We start from the raw sequence: 27,211 nt of genomic DNA on the forward strand, positions 1-27,211 counted from the left end.
CAATTTTGGTCAAGTCTTTCGCTTGAAAACTATGAATGGGGGGTAACTTATGTCCATCTGCTGTGGAAGAAAGCATGATGGACATCCGCTGTTTTTCACCCCTGATGTAAGAACACTTATGTCTTTCTTTCCTTTGGCGTCAACCATATTTGACAGCATGTCAAAATATATGGGATTTTGGCCAGCATTTCCTATCTGACCAAGGAGGCATTGCTTTTCCGTGCGCCACCTAATTATGAAGCATTGAAATTCCACAAGCTTATCTTCATAATTTTTCGGCAGCTTCTGTGCAACTGAAGTTCGCCTCCAAAGTGAAAAACACCAGTGCCTCATAAACAGATTAGTCCAGCTGCGACTAGCCTTAAATTTTTCGATTTTTTGCTCCCTAGCAATTTCATGTGCCTTAATTTTTAAAATTTCAGCATTCACAAGCAGGAATTTCTGATGCTGTTCCTTAACAAACTCATTTACAGTCACTTCTAGTGCATGATATTGGCCACACTTTGGCCCACTAAATCCTTTCCTGCTATTGGAACATCTGAATAATTTGTCTCTCTACAGTCACCATCGCCTGATGTTGCTCTCATCAATCCTGTATCGCAGAACTGCAGCACGATTAGAACTTTGTTCCGCAAAAGAAATAACTCCCCTCTTGAATTTGGCACTATAATGAAAGTGCTTCATTATGGTTCACTAACACCAACAAGCACTTCACAAGATTCCACGATGCAATAGGTGCCGCTACGTGAAATCTTAATGAGCTTGTCCTCTACCTTTTTTTAAATTTATTTACTGATGCAGAGGTTTTGGTGCCAGTATTTATCTTTGTGCCTGCAAAGCACGCCTGTGTAGCACTACATATATTCAACGGCGGAAGTTAGTTGTGACGTTACCTACCAACATCTTTCAGAACTTCTGCTTTCTTTGCACTCGATTCTAAGTCGCAGGCGGTCTTTCAGATTACAAAAACCGGGAAAAAGTGCGGCTTAGATTCGAGTAAATACGGTACCCTACCAGACATGATAACATCGCTAAACACAAACAACACTAATACACTCTGATGACCATTCTACTGTCACTCAGCTCTGCTGCTCTGATCATTTGTACATCCACTGATGATGCGTACATTATGAAGTTACTTTGACATTGGACCATGTCTTCTGGGTGCTTCACTTTTTTTGTCAGGAAACCTATTTTAGAGAAATGCTAGTCTCTTATTAATTTGGCCAACAATTCTTCTGGTCATGGAAGGGATTAAAATTCATTGTTGCATCATGCATTAATAGTTGGTTTGAAATTGCCACATTTGTGAATAGACCAACTTGGTATTTTGATGATCACAATGGCTAATACCCATTGAATAGAGAAAATGGAGTAATGACATGGATTGCCTGCAACGTCTGTAGTTGTTCATATATGGCAGACAGAACTGAATGAGCTCTTTAAAAAACAAGGCTGATCAAGGACACATGAGGTAAAATAATCTTGTCCGCATCCAAGCAGTGTTCTTACATACTTTTTCGTATTTAGTGTGTGAGTTAACCCTTCAGTAGTACTGTTGGTATACTGTGTACATACACACACTCTCTGCTGTGGTGATTGGAGCAGTATAGAGCCAAGGTACTGGTCTGTATCGATATGCATGCGACACCATGCTTACCAATATGTTCCAAAATGCCGTGCATGAAAAGGGAGTTTCCACTTCTCATACTGAGGTTCTGTTGGCGATAAAAAGTTAGGGTCAAGTGTATTGTATCACCCTTAAGCTGGAGACCAATTGTATATCCATCTTAGTGTCACTATTCTACAGTACAGCGGCAAAATATGAATATTACAAACTTTCTCTTGCTTAGGCAAATGGAGCAAATTGGTTGGTTCTTTTTGAACTTGATGTGGTCTATAGTGGGCTTGATGGGACTTATGGAGGCACTTTTAGTTCACGTGAGATTCCTTGGGGAACACCCCCCTCCAAAAAAGAGAATTTTTTTACTATATTTTCACCATTACCAGCTGACAACAACCCAGTCTAGGATTCCAAGATGGCTATGAACAGCAAATGGTTGAAATTTGTATGACCTTTCCCTAAGATCACAATCTTGAACACCACTAGCAGGAGGCAGCAGGTGCCCATGTCAGTGCAGGAGGTGCCTGGGTCAGTGTGGGAAGCAACTGCGTCAGAACTGGATCCATCGAGAGACCAGATCACCTCTTTTCCGTGGGTTCGGGCCACTGGTGGGAAGGTGGTCACACACAGCCTGGGCAGTGGACAGGCATAGCCTAGGTTGTGGGCTAGCTTAGCAAACTGCAATCATGGTGGATGCCATTGCGGAAGCAAAAATGATAAAAGGAGATGACCTAAAAAACCACTGTACAAGGGAGGCCTTTCACTGACACACATGACAGTGCTGCGAAAGTTGTGTCTACTGCAACAGATGGACAAAATACAACATAAGGAAACTTAGAGGGCATCAAACAATCAACAACCAAAAGTGCCTAAGAAGGTTTAGCAGAGGTCATAAGGATTCTGTCCCATGGTAGCATGGGTGCCAGCCAAGGAAGAAAAATTGTGTGCGGTGTCGAATGTAGATAGTGGCAAGCCATGACCAAGGACAGGAAATTTCTGTGTGTTGTAGCATACCAAGCTGCGTTTGATGGGAGCCAATGATGTAGAGCCGAGACGTGTGTACGGTTGCAAGTTGAGGACCCAAACAGCTGCTCTGGTGTCTACATGCAACTCTCATATTGCATGATGCAAGAGGTGCAAGATGAAGTGCCGCAGGGTGCCCATTTTGTTGTTGCTGATGGAGTTGTCCATTGTGGCCAGGTTTCCTGATTGGGACTGCAGCAGCTTCCTCTTGACACAGCAGGCTTGCTGCTATGTGCTGATGAGTTCCAGGAACAGCAAAGTCCATCCCCTCCCCACACCCAACCCCCATCCTTTGATTGGAGAAAGTGGAAACAGTGGATCCACACAACAAGGAGTACACTGAAGAACGTCATCATTGGGTGCAAGGAGAAGAATTTCATCTATGAGCTGGCAGATCGCAGAACAGGGAAAAGTCTACGTGATTGGCAGTGCACGGGTGCATAAACGACAGGAAGAAAACAATACACTACCATGACAGCAAGGGAGAGCAAAGCTGGTCCTGAAAAGGGGGCTAATTGACACAACAGGAGATGAACAAACATGACAACAAGAAGAGGGGGGACGTTCCTGAAAAGGAGACCAGTCAATCGAACAATGAAAAGGAAGCTATTCCTGAAAAGGAACCCAACTTACATAACAATGAAGAGAGGTGGGCCATTCCTGACAATGAGCCCATGACAAAAACAAAGTGTTACCAGTGTCTGTATTTGTTACCCAAAAGTTGATGAAGTGTTGGCACATTATAGCTAGAAGCTTGTCAAACCCAAAATGAGACGAAGTGGAGATGGGGCCATGTGACTTGCTAATCTGCAGCAAAGCCTTCAGACTATGGAACACTACAGTGGTACACCAAAACATGGTGGAGCCTGAACAGTCAATGTAGTGGTCTAAAGCAGCCGTATGAAGTTGCCATTGCTGGAGAAGCACACAAAGTTCTGTGGTCGAGCACACAAAAGTTCCAGAGTGGAGCAAGTGAAGATTCTACTTGTTGCCACTTGTGTAGTGACTCCAAGCACAATGAAAGATGTGGTTACAATAAATCCACAGTTTATTAGGTCGTGGAGTGACAGCATAACACTATTAGGTCACAGAGTCATAGCGTACAGAGCAGGTACAGACTACGGACACTTACAGACTGTTTGGTGACTGGTACAGTCTTGTTAATGTGTGCAGAGAGGTGACAAGTACTGACTGCTGACAGGAGCCACTGCACAGCATTATAAAAGGCATTTGTCCACCAGGGGCCACTGGCTCTCAGCTGCAGGCAATAGAGGCACCGGACCACAATCACCAATATCTAGTGGAGGCCTGGAGTAGCTGAATGGCATGCTACTCAAACTGCATGATATGCGCCACAGTAGTGGCAGTGAAGGTGCTGTAATGTACGAGTTACAACACATAGTCTCTTCAGATTTATTGCACACATCATTGATGTGTTTTGGATTGACAACCAGTTTTAAGTCAACCTTGGAGAAATTCATAACTGGCAGAAGCACAACAACGAAGAAATTCTGCAAACCAATTGTAAATGATTTTTTTAAGGTGACTGATTACCAGAATTTGAGAGACGGGATTCAGAGGCATTGTTGTCAAGTTTATGTTTATGAAAATCATAAAAAGTCAGCCGGCAAAAACCTTCATGGAAAATTTCTATTTTTTCACAACACTGTTTCTTTCAAAGTGCATTGTAAACAAACAATTTGGGTCAGATTTTGAGCCACCACTGTTTTAAAAATAATAAATGACAAATTTTAAAACATTTGTAATGTCACAACTGAGCAGTGTCATCTAAAGACTGTTTGCTTAAACTCAAAAGGCGGCCCTTGTTTTTGAAAAAAAAGGCAGAGGGATATGGAGTGCAGACAGAACATAACCATGTTAATTATAATTTTAAATGGGAAACCCTCAACTGAAATTATTGATGACTGCTGTTACTCATAAAATCGTCTTGCATCAGCAGTATAGGGACAGTATAGCATTTTATAAGTGGATTAAAAATGTTGATTTGCTTACAGTGTTTCACATGTTTTCTTCATCGATTCTGTAGCTGTTGACCAAATAATTCAATTTGATTTGCATTATTGCATATATTTTGCTTGTTGTTCCTTATGGTGTAAATTTTCTTACATTCTCTATTTCATTTAGAGACCATCATGAGAGACAGAGCATCATGGTCTGAGGCTGCTCGATCTGACCCTGAACGTCTAACTCTGGGTGAATTTCTTGCATTCCGCCATCCTGAATCCAGCCGTGCCACTGTCATGTCTTTGGTTGAGGAGCTACTTGACAAATTTGGTGAGAATGTTTTGTTGTATTTATTATTGGTTTAAGTCTTTTATGATTTTAGAGTCAATATAAGTGTTCTTATTTGTGATGAAAACAGTTTATTATGCAACTGAAGTAGGTTCTTGTAGAAAACAGAGAAAAAAGGGAATATCAAGTAGTACATAGAAATAGATCACAGTATCTGCAAGTATAAAACAAGTGTTATGAAAAATATAAATTTATACAATGAATTTCAATTAAGAAAAGGCCTTAAAATTGCCACGTATTCACTGATTTCGACATAGAGGCAGTAAGTCGCCCCAAATGGCTTTCCTTCTGTATATCAACAGGGTTAAAATATTCTTGTTCATATACAGAAACTACAGTACTATATGTATCTGGCTTTGGTTTCTACAAAATATCAGATGTGATTAAGACTAAAGCCTGCCAGTGCTCTACCTGTATCATATATTATTGTGCTGGGTGGTACTTGTACAACTACTGCTCTGGCAGCTGAGATTGTTTGGTATAAAGAGGCTACCAGGGTGAATAGGGCTAATCAACTCGGGCCAGTTATAGTGTAAGGAGGTCATTTTCACCTTCGTTGATCTTATTTGTTAGTGAGTGTTTCCATCACTCACCTTCTGCGTCCAGTGGAACTTGTCAATTGATTGTTGGTGTCTCTAGATAACAGACACAATAATTCCACTGAAGCTCAGTTGTTTTCTCTTTATTTTCATGCACCTGTATAAATTCAATCTGTCAGAAATATAATTGGTAAAGTTAGCTACCTATTATTCGCCAGAGAAATTGCTGATAGTTCCATCAATAATTGTATTGATACAGTGTGTGGTGAGGATCAGTTTATTGTGTTTGTTTAGTAGCTAATGACAGTGTTTTGTTTTGCATGATGTTTATGCATATATAATGTGTGTTAGATTTAGTAGGTGTAACAGGAAGTTAGAAGTCAAGGGGCGGAATGATTGATCGAACATTGGGGACCTTTACTTTTAGAATACTCCAAAATTTTTAAATTTCAACCCACAATAGTGTTTTATATCATTCAATAACAAAAGTTACCATAATTTTAGAAAAACAGTAAACACATCTCTATTAAACAACAGACTTGCAGCTCTCAGGCTCCTCAGACAAATTATAAATAAGAAAATATCCCAACTATTAAGTATAAACTGGTACTTCATGAAAGATCACCAGATGGCAATAAGAAAATTTACACAAAGTCCTCCCAGAAATGATTTGGTGACTTCTTGTTGTTGTTGTGGTCTTCAGTCCTGAGACTGGTTTGATGCAGCTCTCCATGCTACTCTATCCTGTGCTAGCTTCTTCATCTCCCAGTACCTACTGCAACCTACATCCCTCTGAATCTGCTTAGTGTATTCATCTCTTGGTATCCCTCTACGATTTTTACCCTCCACGCTGCCCTCCAATACTAAATTGGTGATCCCCGGATGCCTCAGAACATGTCCTACCAACCGATCCCTTCTTCTAGTCAAGTTGTGCCACAAACTCCTCTTCTCCCCAATTCTATTCAATACCTCCTCATTAGTTATGTGATCTGCCCATCTAATCTTCAGCACTCTTCTGTAGCACCACATTTCGAAAGCTTCTGTTCTCTTCTTGTCTAAACTATTTATAGTCCATGTATCACTTCCATACATGGCAACACTCCACACAAATACTTTCAGAAACGACTTCCTGACACTTAAATCTATACTCGATGATAACAAATTTCTCTTCTTCAGAAATGCTTTCCTTCCCATTGCCAGTCTACATTTTATATCCTCTCTACTTCGACCATCATCAGTTATTTTACTCCCCAAATAGCAAAACTCCTTTACTACTTTAAGTATCTCATTTCGTAATCTAATTCCCTCAGCATCATCCGATTTAGTTCGACTACATTCCGTTATCCTCGTTTTGCTTTTGTTGATGTTCATCTTATACCCTCCTTTCAAGACAGTGTCCATTCCGTTCAACTGCTCTTCCAAGTCCTTTGCTGTCTCTGACAGAATTACAATGTCATCGGCGAACCTCAAAGTTTTCATTTCTGCTCCATGGATTTTAATACCTACTCCAAATTTTTCTTTTGTTTCCTTCACTGCTTGCTCAGTATACAGATTGAATAACATCGGGGAGAGGTTACAACCCTGTCTCACTCCCTTCCCAACCACTGCTTCCCTTTCATGCCCCCCAACTCTTATAACTGCCATCTGGTTTCTGTACAAATTGTAAACAGCCTTTAGCTCCCTGTATTTTACCCCTGCCACCTTCAGAATTTGAAAGAGAGTATTCCACTCAACATTGTCAAAAGCTTTTTTCATGTCTACAAATGCTAGAAATGTAGGGTTGCCTTTCCTTAACCTAGCTTCTAAGATATTGCCTCATGTGTTCTAATATTTCTATGGAATCCAACCTGATCTTCCCCGAGGTTGGCTTTTACTAGTTTTTCCATTCGTCTGTAAAGAATTCGCGTTAGTATTTTGCAGCTGTGACTTATTAATCTGATAGTTCGGTAATTTTCACATCTGTCAACACCTGCTTTTTTTGGGATTGGAATTATTACATTCTTCTTGAAGTCTGAGGGTATTTCGCCTGTCTCATACATCTTGCTCACCAGATGGTAGAGTTTTGTCAGGACTGGATCTCCCAAGGCTGTCAGTAGTTCTAATGGAATGTTGTCTACTCCGGGTGCCTTGTTTTGACTCAGGTCTTTCAGTGCTCTGTCAAACTCTTCACGCAGTATCGTATCTCCCATTTCATCTTCATCTACATCCTCTTCCATTTCCATAATATTGCCCTCAAGTACATCGCCCTTGTATAGACCCTCTATATACTCCTTTCACCTTTCTGCTTTCCTGTCTTTGCTTAGAACCGGGTTTCCATCTGACCTCTTGATATTCTTACAAGTGGTTCTCTTTTCTCCAAAGGTCTCTTTAATTTTCCTGTAGGCAGTATCTATCTTACCCCTAGTGAGATATGCCTCAACTTCCTTACATTTGTCGTCTAGCCATCACTGCTTAGCCACTTTGCCCTTCCTGTCGATATCATTTTTGAGATGTTTGTATTCCTTTTTGCATGCTTCATTTACTGCATTTTTATATTTTCTCCTTTCATCAATTAAATTCAATATTTCTTCTGTTACCCAAGGATTTCTACTAGCCCTTGTCTTTTTACCTACTTGATCCTCTGCTGCCTTCACTACTTCAGTCCTCAGAGCTACCCATTCTTCTACTACTGTACTTCTTTCCCCCATTCCTGTCAATTGTTCCCGTATGCTCTCCCTGAAACTCTGTACAACCTCTGGTTTAGTCAGTTTATCCAGGTCCCATCTCCTTAAATTGCCACCTTTTTGCAGTTTCTTCAGTTTTAATCTACAGTTCATAACCAATAGATTGTGGTTAGAGTCCACATCTACCCCTGGAAATGTCTTAAAATTTAAAACCTGGTTCCTAAATCTCTGTCTTACTATTATATAATCTATCTGAAACCTGTCAGTATCTCCTGGCTTCTTCCATATATACAACCTTCTTTTATGATTCTTGAACTAAGTGTTAGCTATGATGAAGTTGTGCTCTGTGCAAAATTCTACCAGGCGGCTTCCTCTTTCATTTCTTACCCCCAATCCATATTCACCTACTATGTTTCCTTCTCTCCCTCTTCCTCCTGCCGAATTCCAGTCACCCATGAGTATTAAATTTTCGTCTCCCTTCACTATCTGAATAATTTCTTTTATTTCATCATACATTTCATCAATTTCTTCATCATCTGCAGAGCTAGTTGGCTTATAAACTTGTACTACCTTAGTAGATGTGGGCTTCATGTCTATCTTGGCCACAATAATGCATTCACTATGCTGTTTGTAGTAGCTTACCCGCACCCCTATTTTTTTATTCATTATTGAACCTACTCCTGCATTACCCCTATTTGATTTTGTATTTATAACCCTGTATTCACCTGACCAAAACTCTTGTTCCTCCTGCCACCAAACTTCTCTAATTCATACTATATCTAACTTTAACTTATCCATTTCCCTTTTAAATATTCTAATCTACCTGCCCGATTAAGGGATCTGACATTCCATGCTCCGATCCGTAGAACTCCAGTTTTCTTTCTCCTGATAATGACGTCCTTTTGAGTAGTCCCTGCCTGGAGATCAGAATGAGGGACTATTTTACCTCTGAAGTATTATACCCAAGAGGACACCATCATCATTTAATCATACAGTAAAGCTGCATGCCCTCGGGAAAAATTATGGCTGTAGTTTCCCCTTGCTTTCAGCCGTTCGCAGTACCAGAAGAGCAAGGCCATTTTGGTTAGCGTTACAAGGCCAGATCAGTCAATCATCCAGACTGTTGCCCCTGCAACTACTGAAAAGGCTGCTGCCCCTCTTCAGGAACCACACATTTGTCTGGCCTCTCAACAGATACCCCTCCGTTGTGGTTGCACCTACGGTACGGCTATCTGTATTGTTGAGGCAATCAAGCCTCCCCACCAATGGCAAGGTCCATGGTTCATGGGGGCATGACTTCTGTATAATCAAATGTAATAACAGTACAAAACGTGACTGAGGAACAGCTCCCCTATGCTAGAATCACGCACTCTGTATGTCTGTTCAGTGATACCATTAACAGCATAACATAAAAGACAGAATAGCATTTAATTATGGTGTGTTAAAATCAGTTCTTCAAGAGAAAGTGTTATTAGCAGTAGAAATCTTTCAAATAGACATATATAAAAAATTGGATATTACAACTATTAATGAAATAAAGCAACATGTCTTCCCTTCTATCAGTGTGTTGCTGCAGAGTGAAATACTTCCATACAATGTCAATATTTCCTCTTAGTTCTTGCTCCTCCCACCAGTAATAACACTCTCATCCACATATGCTTTAGTGCTTGCAGAACAACACAGTGCAATAAAATGCCACCTGTAACAAACTCGAGTTAATTTGCAGGGACAGTGTTGAAAGGTATTCAGTTCCACAGTAATCCAAAAGGCCACTCCGTTGGAAGCATGATAAGCACTATAAGTGATTTACTATGAGACCACAACCTATGCCAATCCCCAATATCAGAAATGCTTGGCATCCTCAGCAGCATTGCCTATCCCCTTGGACGTAATCACAGCTTGGGCACACAATCTGCTATGCATGTTCCATCCCAGTTGCAGTCAAACATGAGCAGTCTGAGTTCATCCAAGGCAACACAGTAGCTGAACTCGAAGCCCATCGTCTCACTGCCCTCATCACCTCATTGCACGCTCTGTGCACCACTTTGTGTGCATCTGTGAGACTCCTGCCAGCAAATAGCTGCATCCTCTGTCGGTGTTGACATGAACCTGATGCCCGCCAGAGGTGAGGTCGTGAGCTGCAAGCAACACCAGTGCTGACAAGGCACATAGGAAAGTTCTGGTTTAAAGTAAATGCCTTAGTAGTGAAAGAGGCCATTCACCAAAAGGCAGAAGTGTTGAGCTGTCGACAGACACACACAGACACACACACACACACACACACACACACACACATACACACAATACTAATGCTGCAGTTCAGAAAGTGGGTTAGGTTGGGGTGGGGATTGTGTTGGGTGGGGTGTGTAGAGGCAGAGAGAGGTGGATGGCAGGAAGAAGGATTGGGGGGAGGCAGCTGGTTTGCTGGTTAGGAATGTGAGAGGGAGGGGTGGCAGGTGTTTCACAGGTGATGGAGCTGGCAGGGTGTGGTACATGCTGAAGGTGACATGGGGACTTGAATTGGAGGGGCTTACCGTAGGATGAGGCCAGCATAATTACGGGAGCAGAGAATGTCTTGTAACGATAACTCCCTCTTCTCAGTTCAGGAAAGCTGGTAATGGAGGTGAGTATCCTGATATCCTGATGACCCGGGTTGTGAAACAGCCATTGAAATCAAATATTTTGACAGCGGTCATCCCTTACACATCAAAAAATCCCTCCCATGCAGACTGGCCACCTAGGGAGGGCATAGGGCATATCTACAGTGGCAGGTACTCTAAAGGATTTCCTGTGCCATATTCCCACACAGCTCCCATGGTCTATGGGTAGTGTCTTTGATTAGTGATCAAAACGTCTTTGGTCCCCGCTTCAAATCCCGCCACTACTTAAATTTTGATTAATAATCGGCAAGGGCTGCTGAAGACTACTGGGATAAGAGTCACCCTCATTCTGCCAACAGCATTGTCAAAGAGGGCAGAGGAGCAGATAGAGGTTAGGGGCACTCTCTTGTCCCTGAGGTGGGAAACTGTCCCTAAAGGCAGAAGAATCAGCAATGATCAATGGCATGAGGATGCAAAGGCAATGAAAACTAGTGCATTAAAGACATATAATGTATATCCCAAGACACGTAGCCTGGTATTGAAAAAGTGTCATGATGATCTCTCCATTGGCAAAAGATTCCGGAATGGTCCCCCTTTCGGATCTCTGGGAGGGGGAGTATCAAAGTGAAGGTGACCATGAGAAAAAGATTGAATAAACAACAAAAGGATAACTTTCTCCAAGTCGGGATGTGGACTGTCAGAAGCCTGAACGTGGTAGGAAAGCTAGAAAATCTGAAAATGGAAATGCAAAGGGCAAAGGCTCAATCTAAATATAGTAGGGATCAGTGAAGTGAAATGGAAAGAAGACAAGGATTTCTGATCAGATGAGCATAGGGAAATATCAACGGCAACAGAAAATGGTATAAGGAGAGTAGGATTTGTTATGAATAGGAAGGAAAAGCAGAGAGTGTGTTAATGTGAACAGTTCAATGATAGGGCTGCCCCTATCAGAATCTACAGCAAACCAACACAGACAACAATAGTTCAGGTATACATGCCGACGTCACAAGCTGAAGATGAAGAGATAGGGAAAGTATATGAGGATATTGAAAGGGTAATACACTATGTAAAGGGAGATGAAGATCTAATAGTCAAGGGTGACTGGAATGCAGTTGTAGGGGAAGGAGTAGAAGAAAATGTTACATGAGAATATGGGCTTGGGACAAGGAATGGAAGAGGAGAAAGACTAATTGAATTCTGTAATAAATTCAGCTAGTGATAGTGAATACTGTGTTCAAGAATCACAGGAGTAGGAGATATACTTGGAAAAGGTTGAGTGATACGAGGAGATTACGGTTAGATTACATCATAGTCAGGCAGAGATTCTGAAATCAGATACTGGATTGTAAGGTGTGCCCAGGTGCCAATGTAGGCTCAGATTAAAATTTAGTAGTGATGAAGAGTAGGCTGAAGTTTAAGAGATTAATCAGGAAGAATTAATATGCGAAGAAGTGGGATACAGAAGTACCAAAGAATGATCAGATACACTTGAAGTTCTGTAAGACTATAGATACAGCAGTAAGGAATGACTATAGATACAGCAGTAAGGAATAGCTTGGTAGGCAGTACAGTTGAAGAGGAACAGACATCTCTAGAAAGAACAGTCACAGAAGTTGGAAATATAAACATAGATACAAACAAGGTAAATGCAAAGAAACTATCGGTAACAGAAGAAATGCTTCAGTTGATTGATGAAAGAAGGAAGACCAAAAATGTTTAGGGAAATTCAGGAATACTGATATACAAGTCGCTGAGGAATAAATATTCCAAAAATATAGGCTATTATGCATTGATAAAATGTCAGTTGTGTGGTGAAAGTGTTGCAAAATAAGAAAGAACATGTGCTATATATCAGGTATGGTATCTTATTAGATTAGTACTTGTTCCATAGATCATGAATACGACACTTCGTAAAGATGTGGAACGTGTCTCTCTACCTACTGTACCAAACAATCCCTGTGTTTGTGCCCTAAATTGTAATGGTCAAAAATTGGCAGCTGAAATTTGCAAGAAAGGTGTGAGTGACTCAGTGGCTGACACATTGTGTTTATTTCTAAAGGAAGCAAACAAAGATGTAACATTTTTAGAAGACAGTTTGAAAAGTGCTACAAAATCGTCAGAAGAACAAGGGCAACAAGACCTGATAACCTCTACAGGCTACATGCCTAATTCTGTCACTAACAGCATACCAATGAAAAATGGTTTTTGCAGGCCTAGTACTGCCTACACAGACATAAATTCAAACGAAGAATTAGTCCCAAAGCAGCACTGCGAATCAGTACAGATAAACAAAACAGTAAACACTGCAACCTGGTATGTTATACACAATGGAAAACCCCTGTTGAAAAATCGCAGCATCTCAGTTTACTCTGATAGTCATGGAAGAGGATTAGTACAAACATTAACATCTGAGAATCTAGTTACTGCAACAAGTTTTGTGAAACTTTCTTCAACTTTACATGAAATAACAAGAATGGTATAAATAACAGTGCAGGCCTATCAGAAGAAAATGATAAATATATTGTGCTAGTAGTAGGTGCAAATGATGTTTATAGACGTGAAGCAAAAGAGGCTATTGACAGATTAATAGAATACTTAAAAGGTTCAGGTAATTCTAAGATTATTGTCATGGGAAGTCCACATGTTGTTGTTGTGGTCTTCAGTCCTGAGACTGGTTTGATGCAGCTCTCCATGCTACTCTATCCTGTGCAAGCTTCTTCATCTACCAGTACCTACTGCAACCTACATCCTTCTGAATCTGCTTGGTGTATTCATCTCTTGGTCTCCCTCTATGATTTTTACCCTCTCCGCTGCCCTCCAATACTAAATTGGTGATCCCTTGATGCCTCAGAACATGTCCTGCCAACCGATCCCTTCTTCTAGTCAAGTTGTGCCACAAACTTCTCTTCTCCCCAATCCTATTCAACACCTCCTCATTAGTTATGTGATCTACCCATCTAATCTTCAGCATTCTTCTGTAGCACCACATTTCGAAAGCTTCTATTCTCTTCTTGTCTAAACTATTTATCGTCCATGTTTCACTTCCATACATGGCTACACTCCATACAAATACTTTCAGAAACGACTTCCTGACATTTAAATCTATACTCGATGTTAACAAATTTTTCTTCTTCAGAAACGCTTTCCTTCCCATTGCCAGTCTACATTTTATATCCTCTCTACTTTGACCATCATCAGTTATTTTGCTCCCTAAATAGCAAAACTCCTTTACTACTTTAAGTGTCTCATTTCCTATTCTAATTCCCTCAGCATCAACCGACTTAATTCGACTACATTCCATTATCCTCGTTTTGCTTTTGTTGATGTTCATCTTATATCCTCCTTTCAAGACACTATCCATTCCGTTCAACTGCTCTTCCAAGTCCTTTGCTGTCTCTGACAGAATTACAATGTCATCGGCAAACCTCAATGTTTTTATTTCTTCTCCATGGATTTTAATACCTACTCCAAATTTTTCTTTTGTTTCCTTCACTGCTTGCTCAATATACAGATTGAATAACATCGGGGAGAGGCTACAACCCTGTCTCACTCCCTTCCCAACCACTGCTTCCCTTTCATGCCCCTCAACTCTTATAACTGCCATTTGGTTCCTATACAAATTGTAAATAGCCTTTCGCTCCCTGTATTTTACCCCTGCCACCTTCAGAATTTGAAAGAGAGTATTCCACTCAACATTGTCAAAAGCTTTCTCAAAGTCTACAAATGCTGGAAATGTAGGTTTGCCTTTCCTTTTCAAGCTGGATTTGTGACACTCGGAACATACATTGTCACAATGCACAATGTCCGATGACTACGAAATTAAACATTCCCTTCCAGAAAAGAAGAAAGAGATGCTATCATCTGTACTGAAGCATCTCCCATTGCTTGGCAACCCAGTGGAAGATCAAAGACAGCCTGTGTGAAGTATGAGGACTTTTCTGTACACCAGGAGAAAGTGGACGCCAACTCAGCACCACACCCAGCCAAGACTCATTAAAATGGAACAGCAGCAGCAAGCCCAAGTGCTGACCTTATAGTGTTTCACCAAGATGTGCATTGCTAACAAATAAAATTGATGAATTTCAAATGCTGCTAGAGAATGAACTTAAAGATGTTTCAGACCTGTGTATAACAGAACACTGGCTGCAACAGACACTGAAAATGGCGTATCTTCCAGACTTCACACTAGGCAGTCATTTCGGCAGGAAAGTGAAAGGTTATGGCAGCAGTTTTATCTACATTAGAAGTGATATCAAATTTGTGCACATTCTGTTCCCAGATGATATTCCCAGAGAAAGCGATCTACATCTACATCTACATACATACTTCGCAATCCACCATACGATGCGTGGCGGAGGGTACCTCATACCACAACTAGCATCTTCTCTCCCTGTTCCACTCCCAAACAGAACGAGGGAAAAATGACTGCCTATATGCCTCTGTACGAGCCCTAATCTCTCTTATCTTATCTTTGTGGTCTTTCCGCGAAATATAAGTTGGCGGCAGTAAAATTGTACTGCAGTCAGCCTCAATTGCGGGTTCTCTAAATTTCCTCAGTAGCGATTCACGAAAAGAACGCCTCCTTTCCTCCAGAGACTCCCACCCGAGTTCCTGAAGCATTTCCGTAACACTCACATGATGATTAAACCTACCAGTAACAAATCTAGCAGCCCGCCTCTGAATTGCTTCTATGTCCTCCCTCAATCTGACCTGATAGGGATCCCAAATGCTCGACCAGTACTCAAGAATAGGTTATATTAGTGTTTTATAAGCGGTCTCCTTTACATATGAACCACATCTTCCCAAAATTCTACCAATGAACCGAAGACGACTATCCGCCTTCCCCACAACTGCCATTACATGCTTGTCCCACTTCATATCGCTCTGCAGTGTTATGCCCAAATATTTAATCGATGTGACTGTGTCAAGCGCTACACTAATAATGGAGTATTCAAACATTACGGGATTCTTTTTCCTATTCATCTGCATTAATTTACATTTATCTTTATTTAGAGTTAGCTGCCATTCTTTACACCAATCACAAATCCTGTCCAAGTCATCTTGTATCCTCCTACAGTCACTCAACGACGACACCTTCCCGTACACCACAGTATCATCAGCAAACATTGCTATCCACGCTATCCAAAAGATCATTTATGTAGATAGAAAACAACAGTGGACCTACCACACTTCCCTGGGGCACTCCAAATGATACCCTCACCTCCAATGAACACTCACCATCGAGGATAACATACTTGGTTCTATTACTTAAGAAGTCGAGAGATGTGGAAATATCAGGTGTTGAACTGTTAAATGAAAATATGACCTTAATTTGTTTGTACAGGACCCCCGATAGTGACATGAACACTTTACTACAACATTTAGAGTACCTCCTTATATGTTATCAAAAAAGAACAGAGGTCTGGTTATTTGTGGTGATTTTTCTGTACAATCAAAACAGCAAACTACCATATTGAACCTCTTCTTAACATTTAACTTGAAACCTACAATAGAAACAGCAACATGTGTAACATACACTTCAGCGACAACAACAGACCAAATATTTACCAGTATTCTTACAAAATGTTATTGCAAAATGTTCCATGGCAGGTTTTGGAGATCATATTGCACAGATAATATCAGTGGAAATAGATCATGCTGTACATACTAACAAAACGTTAGTTTCCACTTCTACGAATTTCAGTGTACAAAACATAAATGCATTTATTAACTAAAGATGTGGGAGGAAGTATACAGCTGTAGCAATACTAATGAAAAATTTGATAAATTCGTAAACGCCTTCCAGCATTATTTTGAACTGTGCTTCTCACTCAGAAAAAAGAAAATCAGGAAAAAATGCAAAAAGTATTTGGATAACTGCAGGCATAAAAGTTGTGGTGTCACCGCCAGACACCACACTTGCTAGGTGGTAGCCTTTAAATCGGCCGCGGTCCGTTAGTATACGTCGGACCCGCGTGTCGCCACTATCAGTGATTGCAGACCGAGCGCCGCCACACGGCAGGTCTAGAGAGACTTCCTAGCACTCGCCCCAGTTGTACAGCCGACTTTGCTAGCAATGGTTCACTGACAAATTACGCTCTCATTTGCCAAGACGATAGTTAGCATAGCCTTCAGCTACGTCATTTGCTACGACCTAGCAAGGCGCCATATTCATTTGCTATTTATCTTGTGATGCATGTACTGTCAGACCGATGTTCACCAATTATGGATTAAAGTTAAGTATTCCAGAAGCTACGTACTTTTTTACTAGACTCAATTCCTTTAACTGTTCCAGACCCCACGCCAGCCTGCGTGAGCTTAAACGCGTGCCTTTCAGCTTCCTCTCCTAGTGGCTTGGCTGTCTTGCCAAGTCACAACAAAAGTTTTACTGAAGGGAGAAAGATTTTTCTATACAGTAGCCAAGCAAACCAAAACAACTCCAGAATTTGAAGCATATTTTTAAAGATGCAAACAGAGCCTAAATAAAGTTATCAGAAGGTTGATAAAGCTAACAAATGACAACCACATGGAAAAAGCTACAAATAAAATGAAAGCAATGTGGGCCATTGTTAGGAGATAAACTGGCAAAACACAGGAAAAAACTCTGTAACATGAATCTGCTTGAAAATGGTGACAAAATTTCTGACCCACATAGAGTAGCTGATATATTTAGTGTGTATTTCACAGAAATAACAAACAAATTGTTGAAAAAACAGCAAAGAACAGTTTCTGGAAACAGAGATGAGTAAAACGTTAACTAAAATGAAAAAAAAAAAAAAGTTGTATTCGACAAATAAAAAGGAAATGCTGACTATTAGAAAGGAATTAAAACCAAAATTTTCTTCAGGTATAGACAATGTCCTGATTACATATTTAAAAAATATGCAACAGTGTTGACTGTGCCCCTAACTCATCTTTGCAGCTCTTCATTGTGTAGTAGTATTTTCCCAGAAAAACTAAAAATGGCAAAGGTAACATCTCTTTTCAAGAGGGGAGACAAGAAAAATGAAAATAACTATAGGCCAAGATCTCTGCTGACAAATTTTTCTAAAATACTGGAAAAACCTTTTTTTACAAAAAGACTGACTTCATTTATAGAAAAAAACAATTTTGTATCAAATAGCCAACATGGGCTCAGAAAACTCAAATCAACAGAAACTGCCATTTTTGACTTTATTAACACAGCCTTGACTGTAGATAGAACATATATATCAGCTGTATTTCTGGACCCCACAAAAGTTTTTGATGTGATACACGACAACTTACTTCTTCAAAAATTGTAGTATGTAGGAACTGGGGGCCTGGCACATGAGTGGGTGACACCATATCTGAAAAACAGAGAGCAGATAATTGAAATCATGCTTCAGAAAGAAAACATTATGCATGCTACAAATCAAAAAGAAAAGAAATTAAGTATGGTGTGTCCCAAGGTTCTATCTTGTGCCCAATGTTGTTCTTAATATTTATGAATGACCTAGAATCATTGAGTGATTTCCAAAAATATATAAAATTTGCAGATAACACAAATGTATTGATAAAAGGCAAAAATGCTGCAGAACTACAATATGAAGTACAAAATTGCACAACACACATTATGAAATGATTTACCACAAACAATCTTACTGTTAACACAGAGAAAACTGTTGCAATGCACTCAGAGAGTAAACATCCATTAACCCCAAGCATAAATCTATTTAATAAGAAATTAGAAACTGTAAACTCAACAAAATTTCTAGGATTATGGATTCAGGACAACATGAAGTGGGACACACACATCAAATACATCAGCAGGAAGCTTAGGACAACATGATATGGCTTGAAAATACTTGTTAGGTGTACAACAAAAGAAACACTAAAAAATGTGTATTATGCCCAAGCAGAATCAGTGCTGTGATACGGGATGATTTTTTGGGTAAATTCACCAATAAGCAAAAGCTGTTTCTTATCACAGAAGAGGATCATTAGGGCAACTGAAAATGCCACACCCAGTTTTCTGGCAAACCCTTTTTTAAACCACTCCAGATATTAGCACTACCATTCCTGTACATTCTTGAGATAACTATGTACACAACGAATGTGGTAAGACAGACAATCTCCTGAAGCATTCTTCACAACAACTGCCACTATCCATGTCACTTATACCATGTGCAGGCCTTATTATCTATGGAATTGCCTTTGCAGTGATGGTTTTGTCACTCACTTATTGCACAAGTCACCAAAACACCTGTTGGCTATGGAGAATCCCCTTGGTATGGTGGCAGCAAACCATCACCGACGGTTCAGCCTCAATTTGTGAGCGGAGGTTATTGGTGACCATCCCATGAGACCACTCTTCCTTCCACAATGTCTCATGGGTGAGGCATAGCTGCACTTCCTGAGAGTGATCCTGCCTTCCCTTGTGAAGACATGCTTTTTGGTGGTAGGAAGGGTAATGTGCCTGTTACATGACGCTGCTCCAGCTCACTTCCACATTTCCAGGTGGAGGAATCTCAATAACATCTACCCTGGCTGATGGTTCAGACATGGTGGTCCAGTCAGATGGCCCACTCAGTGGCAGGATTTCAATACCTTAGATCTCTCCATGTGATGGCACCTGTGTGTATGCAGAGACCATCCTGCATTTGCAGACACTGGAACAATGCATTCACACTACCTGTGATGCCATTCATTTCCAGGTTTGCACATTTAAATGGGTGTGTAAGTCACTGCTGCGTCCTGTTCATGCGTTCTTAGAGGCTTGTGGGGGCAACTTAGAAAATCTTGTGTAAGGGTGGTTTCACTGTAACATGTTGTGCAATGCATTGTATTGTACAGGTGTGATGAACAAATAAATACCCTGTAGCATAGACACAACGCTTTTCTTACCATACATCCATACGACTTTTTGTTTCCTTATCTTACCACAGATTGTTTTGTGCAGTTTACCCACATTTAGCAAAATCACCATCTACATTATCTGAAATCTTCCTGTATCTCTAGCTCCCTTCCCAGTATGTTACTATGTTTCATGATCCTTAAACCAAGTATTTGTGATTATTAAATTGTGGTCTGTGCAAAATTCTACCAAGCAGTTTCCTGTTTCATTTCTTTCCCCTGATCCATTTCCTCGTACTATTTTTTCTACTCTTTCTTTTCACACTACCAAATTTCAGCTGCCTGTCACATTTTTTTTGCCCTTAATATTCTGAATAAATTCTTTTATCCCCTCATCGGTTCTTTCAGTCTCTGCATTATCTGTGAAGCTAGTAAGCATATGCAAGAGTGCTATGGTGGTGGGTTTTGCCTTTGTGTCTATATTGTCTTCAATATACTGTTCATAATATTATGAAAGGGATAGTTGCTACTCACCATATAGTGGAGATGCTGAGTTGTAGACAGGCACAACAAAAAAACTGTCAACAAAGCTTTTGGCCAAACAAGCCTTTATCAGACTTAGGCAAAACAGACGCAAACACACACTCACTCTCACACATATGTGACTGTAGTCGTGTGTGTGTGTGTGTGTGTGTGTGTGTGTGTGTGTGTGTGGGTGGGTGTGTGTGTGGGCAGGCACACGCGACACACGCACGCTCTTGCATGTTGTCTAATAATCATGAAGACCTGTTTGACCTTTTGACAGTCTTTTTGTTGTGCCTATCTACAACTCAGCATCTCCTCTACTTGGTGAGTAGCAACTATTTTTTTCATAATATTATCATTATTCCAGCCAGACTTTTCCATTGTTCGTTATATTGTTTGTAGTAATTCACCCAGAATCCAATTTTCTTATTTTTATTTTATTATTTATTTCAGACCAAACAGATCATGTCCAGAACAAATTTTAAACTTGAAATTGATTACAAGGATGAGACAAATGCGAAGGAAGCCTACAGTATATGTCTTTGTCGACTTTAAAAAGGCATATGATTCAATTCACAGACCCACACTATTTAAAATTCTTGAAGAACAAGGACTGGATAAGAAGACACGGAACATCATAGAGCAGACATTAACAAATACAAAATGCAAAGTGAAATTCATGGGAAAACTTTCAAAATCATTTGAGATAAAAACTGGGGTTAGACAAGGTGATGGATTATCACCTCTGTTATTTAACTTAGTTCTGGATAGAGTCATGGCAGAATGGGAAAAAGAACTCAAAAAAGAAAAGTACTGGAAACCAATATCACTGGGAACCAAAAAAGATGACCTACAAATCCCCTACTTAGCCTACGCAGACGGTCTTGCAATAATGGCAGATTCTAGTGAAATGGCAGTCAAACAGATAGAAACCTTAAAAGAGTGTGCAGGAAAAGTTGGCCTACAAATATCTTTTGAGAAAACGGTGTTTACAACAACAAATCTAGAAATTTCTAAGTTACAAACCAAATATGGAGAAATTAAGAGGGTACCATACTTTAAATATTTAGGAGAGATAATTTCTGAAAAATACTCGCAACAAGAAAGAATATTAAAAGCTCGTAGGGGTCTAGGGCTGGTCCAAAACATTTACAATAAAAAATGTCTATCTATAAATACAAAAATTAAACATTATAAGTCGGTAATTAAACCAATAATGCTATATGCCAGCGAAACCTTGACACTTAAAAGGAAAACAGATATGGAAAACCTGAAGAAAGAGGAAAGGAAAATCATTAGGAAAATTCTGGGACCAAGATGGACCAAAGAGGGGTATAGATTACAGAAAAATTCTAAAATTGAAGAATATTCTAACATAGAGATAGACATGAGGAAGAGGCGTCTAAAATTCTATGGCCACATAATGAGACTTCCCGATCACAGACTTACAAAAAAAATAGTAAGATACGTAGCATCCCTTGTTAATGGAGGAGAATGGATCAAAAATGTAAAGAAAGATCTGGAATTAGCCAACATTACTACTGAAGACATGAACAAAAGAAACAGTTTCAAACTTAAAGTTGACAAATGGGAGGTCAAACCAGAGACAAAAGCGCCGAGAACTGGAACAAAATGGAGCGAAGAAAGAAAAGCTGAATTCTCGCAAAGAATGAAGACCTGGTGGGCAAACAAGAAGAATAAGAAGCCCCAGAAGTGAACCATCTTTACTTAGCGTCTTCCATGTTGGGAGCTTTACAACTAATAATAATAATAATAATAATAATAATAGTTTATTTACATGTCAAGTCTTCCCCCATGAACCATGGACCTTGCCGTTGCTGGGGAGGCTTGCGTGCCTCAACGATACAGATAGCTGTACCGTAGGTGCAACCACAACAGAGGGGTATCTGTTGAGAGGCCAGACAAACGTGTGGTTCCTGAAGAGGGGCAGCAGCCTTTTCAGTAGTTGCAGGGGCAACAGTCTGGATGATTGACTGATCTGGCCTTGTAACGCTAACCAAAATGGCCTTGCTGTTCTGGTACAGCGAACGGCTGAAAGCAAGGGGAAACTGCAGCCGTAATTTTTCCTGAGGGCATGCAGCTTTACTGTATGATTAAATGATGATGGCGTCCTCTTGGTTAAAATATTCCGGAGGTAAAATAGTCCCCCATTCAGATCTCCGGGCGGGGACTACTCAAGAGGACGTCGTTATCAGGAGAAAGAAAACTGGCGTTCTACGGATCGGAGCGTGGAATGTCAGATCCCTTAATCGAGCAGGTAGGTTAGAAAATTTATAAAGGGAAATGGATAGGTTAGAGTTAGATATAGTGGGAATTAGTGAAGTTCGGTGGCAGGAGGAACAAGACTTTTGGTCAGGTGAATACAGGGTTATAAATACATAGACACAAAGCCCATGCCTACTACAATAGTACAAGTTTATATGCCAACTAGCTCTGCAGATAACGAAGAAATTGATGAAATGTATGATGAGATAAAAGAAATTATTCAGGTAGTGAAGGGAGACGAAAATTTAATAGTCATGGGTGACTGGAATTCGAGAGTAGGAAAAGGGAGAGAAGGAAACATAGTAGGCGAACATGGATTGGGGCTAAGAAATGAAAGAGGAAGCCGCCTGGTAGAATTTTGTGAAGAGCATAATTTAATCATAGCTAACACTTGGTTCAAGAATCATGAAAGAAGGTTGTATACATGGAAGAACCCTGGAGATACTAAAAGGTATCACATAGATTATATAATGGTAAGACAGAGATTTAGGAACCAGGTTTTAAATTGCAAGACATTTCCAGGGGCAGATGTGGAATCTGGCCACAATCTATTGGTTATGAACTGTAGATTAAAACGGAAGAAACTGTAAAAAGGCGGGAATTTATGGAGATGGGACCTGGATAAACTGAAAGAACCAGAGGTTGTACAGAGTTTCAGGGAGAGCATAAGGGAACAATTGACTCGAATGGGGGAAAGAAATACAGTAGAAGAAGAATGGGTAGCTTTGAGGGATGAAATACTGAAGGCAGCAGAGGATCAAATAGGTAAAAAGACGAGGGCTAGTAGAAACCCTTGAGCAACAGAAGAGATATTTAATTTAATTGATGAAAGGAGAAAATATAAAAATGCAGTAAATGAAGCAGGCAAAAAGGAATACAAACGTCTCAAAAATGATATCGACAGGAAGTGCAAAATGGCTAAGCAGGCATGGCTAGAGGACAAATGTAAGGATGTAGAAGCTTATCTCACTAGGGGTAAGATAGATACTGCCTACAGGAAAATTAAAGAGACCTTTGGAGAAATGAGAACCACTTGCATGAATATCAAGAGCTCAGATGGAAACTCAGTTCTAAGCAAAGAAGGGAAAGCAGATAGGTGGAAGGAGTATATAGAGGGTTTATACAAGGGCGATGTACTTCAGGAGAATATTATGGAATTGGAAGAGGATGTCGATAAAGATGAAATGGGAGGTATGATACTGCGTGAAGAGTTTGACAGAGCACTGAAAGACCTGAGTCGAAACAAGGCCCTCAGAGTAGACAACATTCCATTAGAACTACTGACAGCCTTGGGAGAGCCAGTCCTGACAAAACTCTACCATCTGGTGAGCAAGATGTATGAGACAGGCGAAATACCCGCAGACTTCAAGAAGAATGTAATAATTCCAATCCCAAAGAAAGCAGGTGTTGAGAGATGTGAAAATTACCGAACTATCAGTTTAATTAGTCACAGCTGCAAAATACTAACGCGAATTCTTTACAGACGAATGGAAAAACTAGTAGAAGCCGACCTCGGGGAAGATCAGTTTGGATTCCGTAGAAATGTTGGAACACGTGAGGCAATACTGTCCCTACGACTTATCTTAGAAGAAAGATTAAGGAAAGGCAAACCTACGTTTCTAGCATTTATAGACTTAGAGAAAGCTTTTGACAATGTTGATTGGAATACTCTCTTTCAAATTCTGAAGGTGGCAGGGGTAAAATACAGGGAGCGAAAGGCTATTTACAATTTGTACAGAAAGCAGATGGCAGTTATAAGAGTCGAGGGGTATGAAAGGGAAGCAGTGGTTGGGAAGGGAGTGAGACAGGGTTGTAGCCTATCCCCAATGTTATTCAATCTGTATATTGAGCGAGCAATAAAGGAAACAAAAGAAAAGTTTGGAGTAGGTATTAAAATCCATGGAGAAGAAATAAAAACTTTGAGGTTCAACGATGACACTGTAATTCTGTCAGAGTCTGCAAAGGACTTGGAAGAGCAGTTGAATGGAATGGACAGTGTCTTGAAAGGAGGGTATAAGATGAACATCAACAAAAGCAAAACTAGGATAATGGAATGTAGTCGAATTAAGTCAGGTGATGCTGAGGGAATTAGATTACGAAATGAGCCACTTAAAGTAGTAAAGGAGTTTTGCTATTTGGGGAGTAAAATAACTGATGATGGTCAAAGTAGAGAGGATATAAAATGTAGACTGGCAATGGCAAGGAAAGCGTTTCTGAAGAAGAAAAATTTGTTAACATCGAGTATAGATTTAAATGTCAGGAAGTCGTTTCTGAAAGTATTTGTATGGAGTGTAGCCATGTATGGAAGTGAAACATGGACGATAAATAGTTTAGACAAGAAGAGAATAGAAGCTTTCGAGATGTGGTGCTACAGAAGAATGCTGAAGATTAGATGGGTAGATCACATAACTAATGAGGAGGTATTGAATAGAATTGGGGAGAAGAGGAGTTTGCGGCTTAACTTGACTAGAAGAAGGGATTGGTTGGTAGGACATGTTCTGAGACATTGAGGGATCACCAATTTAGTATTGGAGGGCAGCGTGGAGGGTAAAAATCGTAGAGGGAGGCCAAGAAATGAATACACTAAGCAGATTCAGAAGGGTGTAGGTTGCAGTAGGTACTGGGAGATGAAGAGGCTTGCACAGGATAGAGTAGCATGGAGATCTGCATCAAATCAGTCTCAGGACTGAAGACCACAACAACAACAACACCACATCAAGTTCCATAGGATTAAATTGAGGAGCAAATATCCAAGGTCATGGAACGTGTCAGTGCATGAAATTACAACATAAAAGTAATAACAGATAAAAATAAAAATGTTTATGAACCCAGAAAACATGAAGCCATAAGTTTAAGTAAATGCAATCAACAATGTAACTTAAGAATCAGCTTAATTTTTCAAGGAACTCGTCAACAGAATAAAGGAGTGACCCATGAGGAAACTCTTCAGTTTTGATTTGAAAGCGTGTGGATTACTGCTAAGATTTTCGAATTCTTGTGGTAGTTTACTGAAAATGGATACAGCAGTATACTGCACACCTTTCAGAATGAGAGTTAAGGAAGTCCGATCCAAATGCCGGTTGGATTTCTGCCAAGTATTACTGAATGAGGTGCTAAAATTTGAGCATCATGGTCTGAAAGGCCATTCACCCTTTTACTAACAGAATGTCCATCTAGTAATGAAGAATGAAAAAAAAATATTGTCTATGGCTGTGCTACTGTTCCCCAGCACCTTAGTTGGAAAAAACACAGTCTGCATCAGGTCATATGAATTTAGCAGATCCACCAACATCCCTTTTTCTTGCACAATCGTATACAAAATCGGTGTTGAAGTCACCACACATAACTAATTTTTGGTACTTCCTGTAAAGTGAACCAAGAATCCACTCTATCTTGAGCAGAAATGCTCTGAAGTCAGAGTTAGGAAACCAATAAACAACAAAAATTAGAAGTTTAGTTTCACTAAATTCAGCTGCCTCTGCACAACATTCAAATGCCTGTTCAGTGCAGTGCCATGATATGTCTATCGATTCAAATGGAATACAGTTTTTTATGTATATGGCCACTCCCCCACTCCACAAGGAACTCCTTGAAAAACAGCCAGCTAATCCATATCCTGGTAAAGGAAGCCTCTGAATTGTCAAATTATTTAAATGGTGCTCTGATATACTGATAATTTCAGAGTCAACATCTATAAGCAGTTTGCTAACTTTATCTCCAATACCTTATATTTTGATGAAATGTGCTAATTCCATCTCTACTTATTTATAGTTAGTCCTGCTTTTGCAGTATCCCTGTTTGATTTTGTGTTGATAACACTGTACAATTTATACTATTAACAAATTTTACGATGTTGAGGTCAGTAATAGAATGAAGGGAGATTATGATGCTCACATTTAATAGAGTGTGAGATTTTGAAAACAGTACAGGTTATTTTAATTCTTATTAGAACTAAAATAATACCATTGTTGCTCATTAACTTGCTCTTTAACTAGATTTTTATGTACTAACACACACACACACACACACACACACACACACACACAGCCTGCCAATTTTTCTTGATAAGATCTAAAAGGTTTGAGATTATAATGATCATTTTTCTGCTCCAGTTCATTCTCCTCAGTCATTTGTCCAGCTACATTAGCCGTTCATATATTTGATACCAATTGCCATCTCTAGTCCTGAGGTCTTTTAAGCTCTGATTCTATTAACCATCAAGAACTCTTCCTCTAACTCTTCTAAGGAACAGTTAGAGCATTGTACACTCCAGAAGTCCTGTGGTGAATAAGAAGGTGCTTAAAGTTCTACTTTCCCAGGTCATCATGAGATCTTCCAAGGAACATTTAGACTGAAATGTATTCAAGATTTCATGTGGGGACCAATTCTCCAAGTGTGGCCATAACACTGTAACTGCTTTACTACCAGCAGCTCTATCAGACTTCTTTCCACTCCCAGATGTTGTTATATCTGTTCATTCTTATTTTATGTATTTTTGTCTTCTGTAGGCAAGAAGAGGAAATTTTCTGTCACTGCGATATGAAACTTATTTTGTCCAGTAATTGTTTCTGCCTCCAGTAGATATACCTATTTAGGTTCAAGGTAGGTTTTGTGTGGACTGATCTTGGAATCACATGAAAATGTTCACCCCCAAAATACAGTATGTACTACATTTTAGAATTTGGAAACTTTTTGTGTTCTGTTGTCAGTAAGTTAGTGTGTGATGTTATCCAAAGAGACAACACCATCTAAGCACGTACATTGTCTAATATCTCCACTTCTTCACCTCCAATTCTTAGATAGACTGTTTGAGAATTTGCGCTC

General features: G+C 39.9%; 1 protein-coding gene across 3 annotated transcripts in view; it reads left to right on the forward strand.

The window, feature by feature from the left end:
- Nucleotides 1–27,211, forward strand: part of LOC124805214 (45 kDa calcium-binding protein) — a 147,044-nt gene that overhangs the window by 66,050 nt on the left and 53,783 nt on the right. For all 3 annotated transcript variants that reach the window (XM_047265720.1, XM_047265718.1, XM_047265719.1), the window contains one exon: nt 4,793–4,942. In XM_047265720.1, coding sequence (XP_047121676.1) covers nt 4,793–4,942 — 150 coding nt within the window. The remainder of the gene's footprint in view (nt 1–4,792; nt 4,943–27,211) is intronic.

This window comes from Schistocerca piceifrons, chromosome 7 (genome assembly GCF_021461385.2).
Source record: "Schistocerca piceifrons isolate TAMUIC-IGC-003096 chromosome 7, iqSchPice1.1, whole genome shotgun sequence".
NCBI lineage: Eukaryota > Metazoa > Arthropoda > Insecta > Orthoptera > Acrididae > Schistocerca > Schistocerca piceifrons.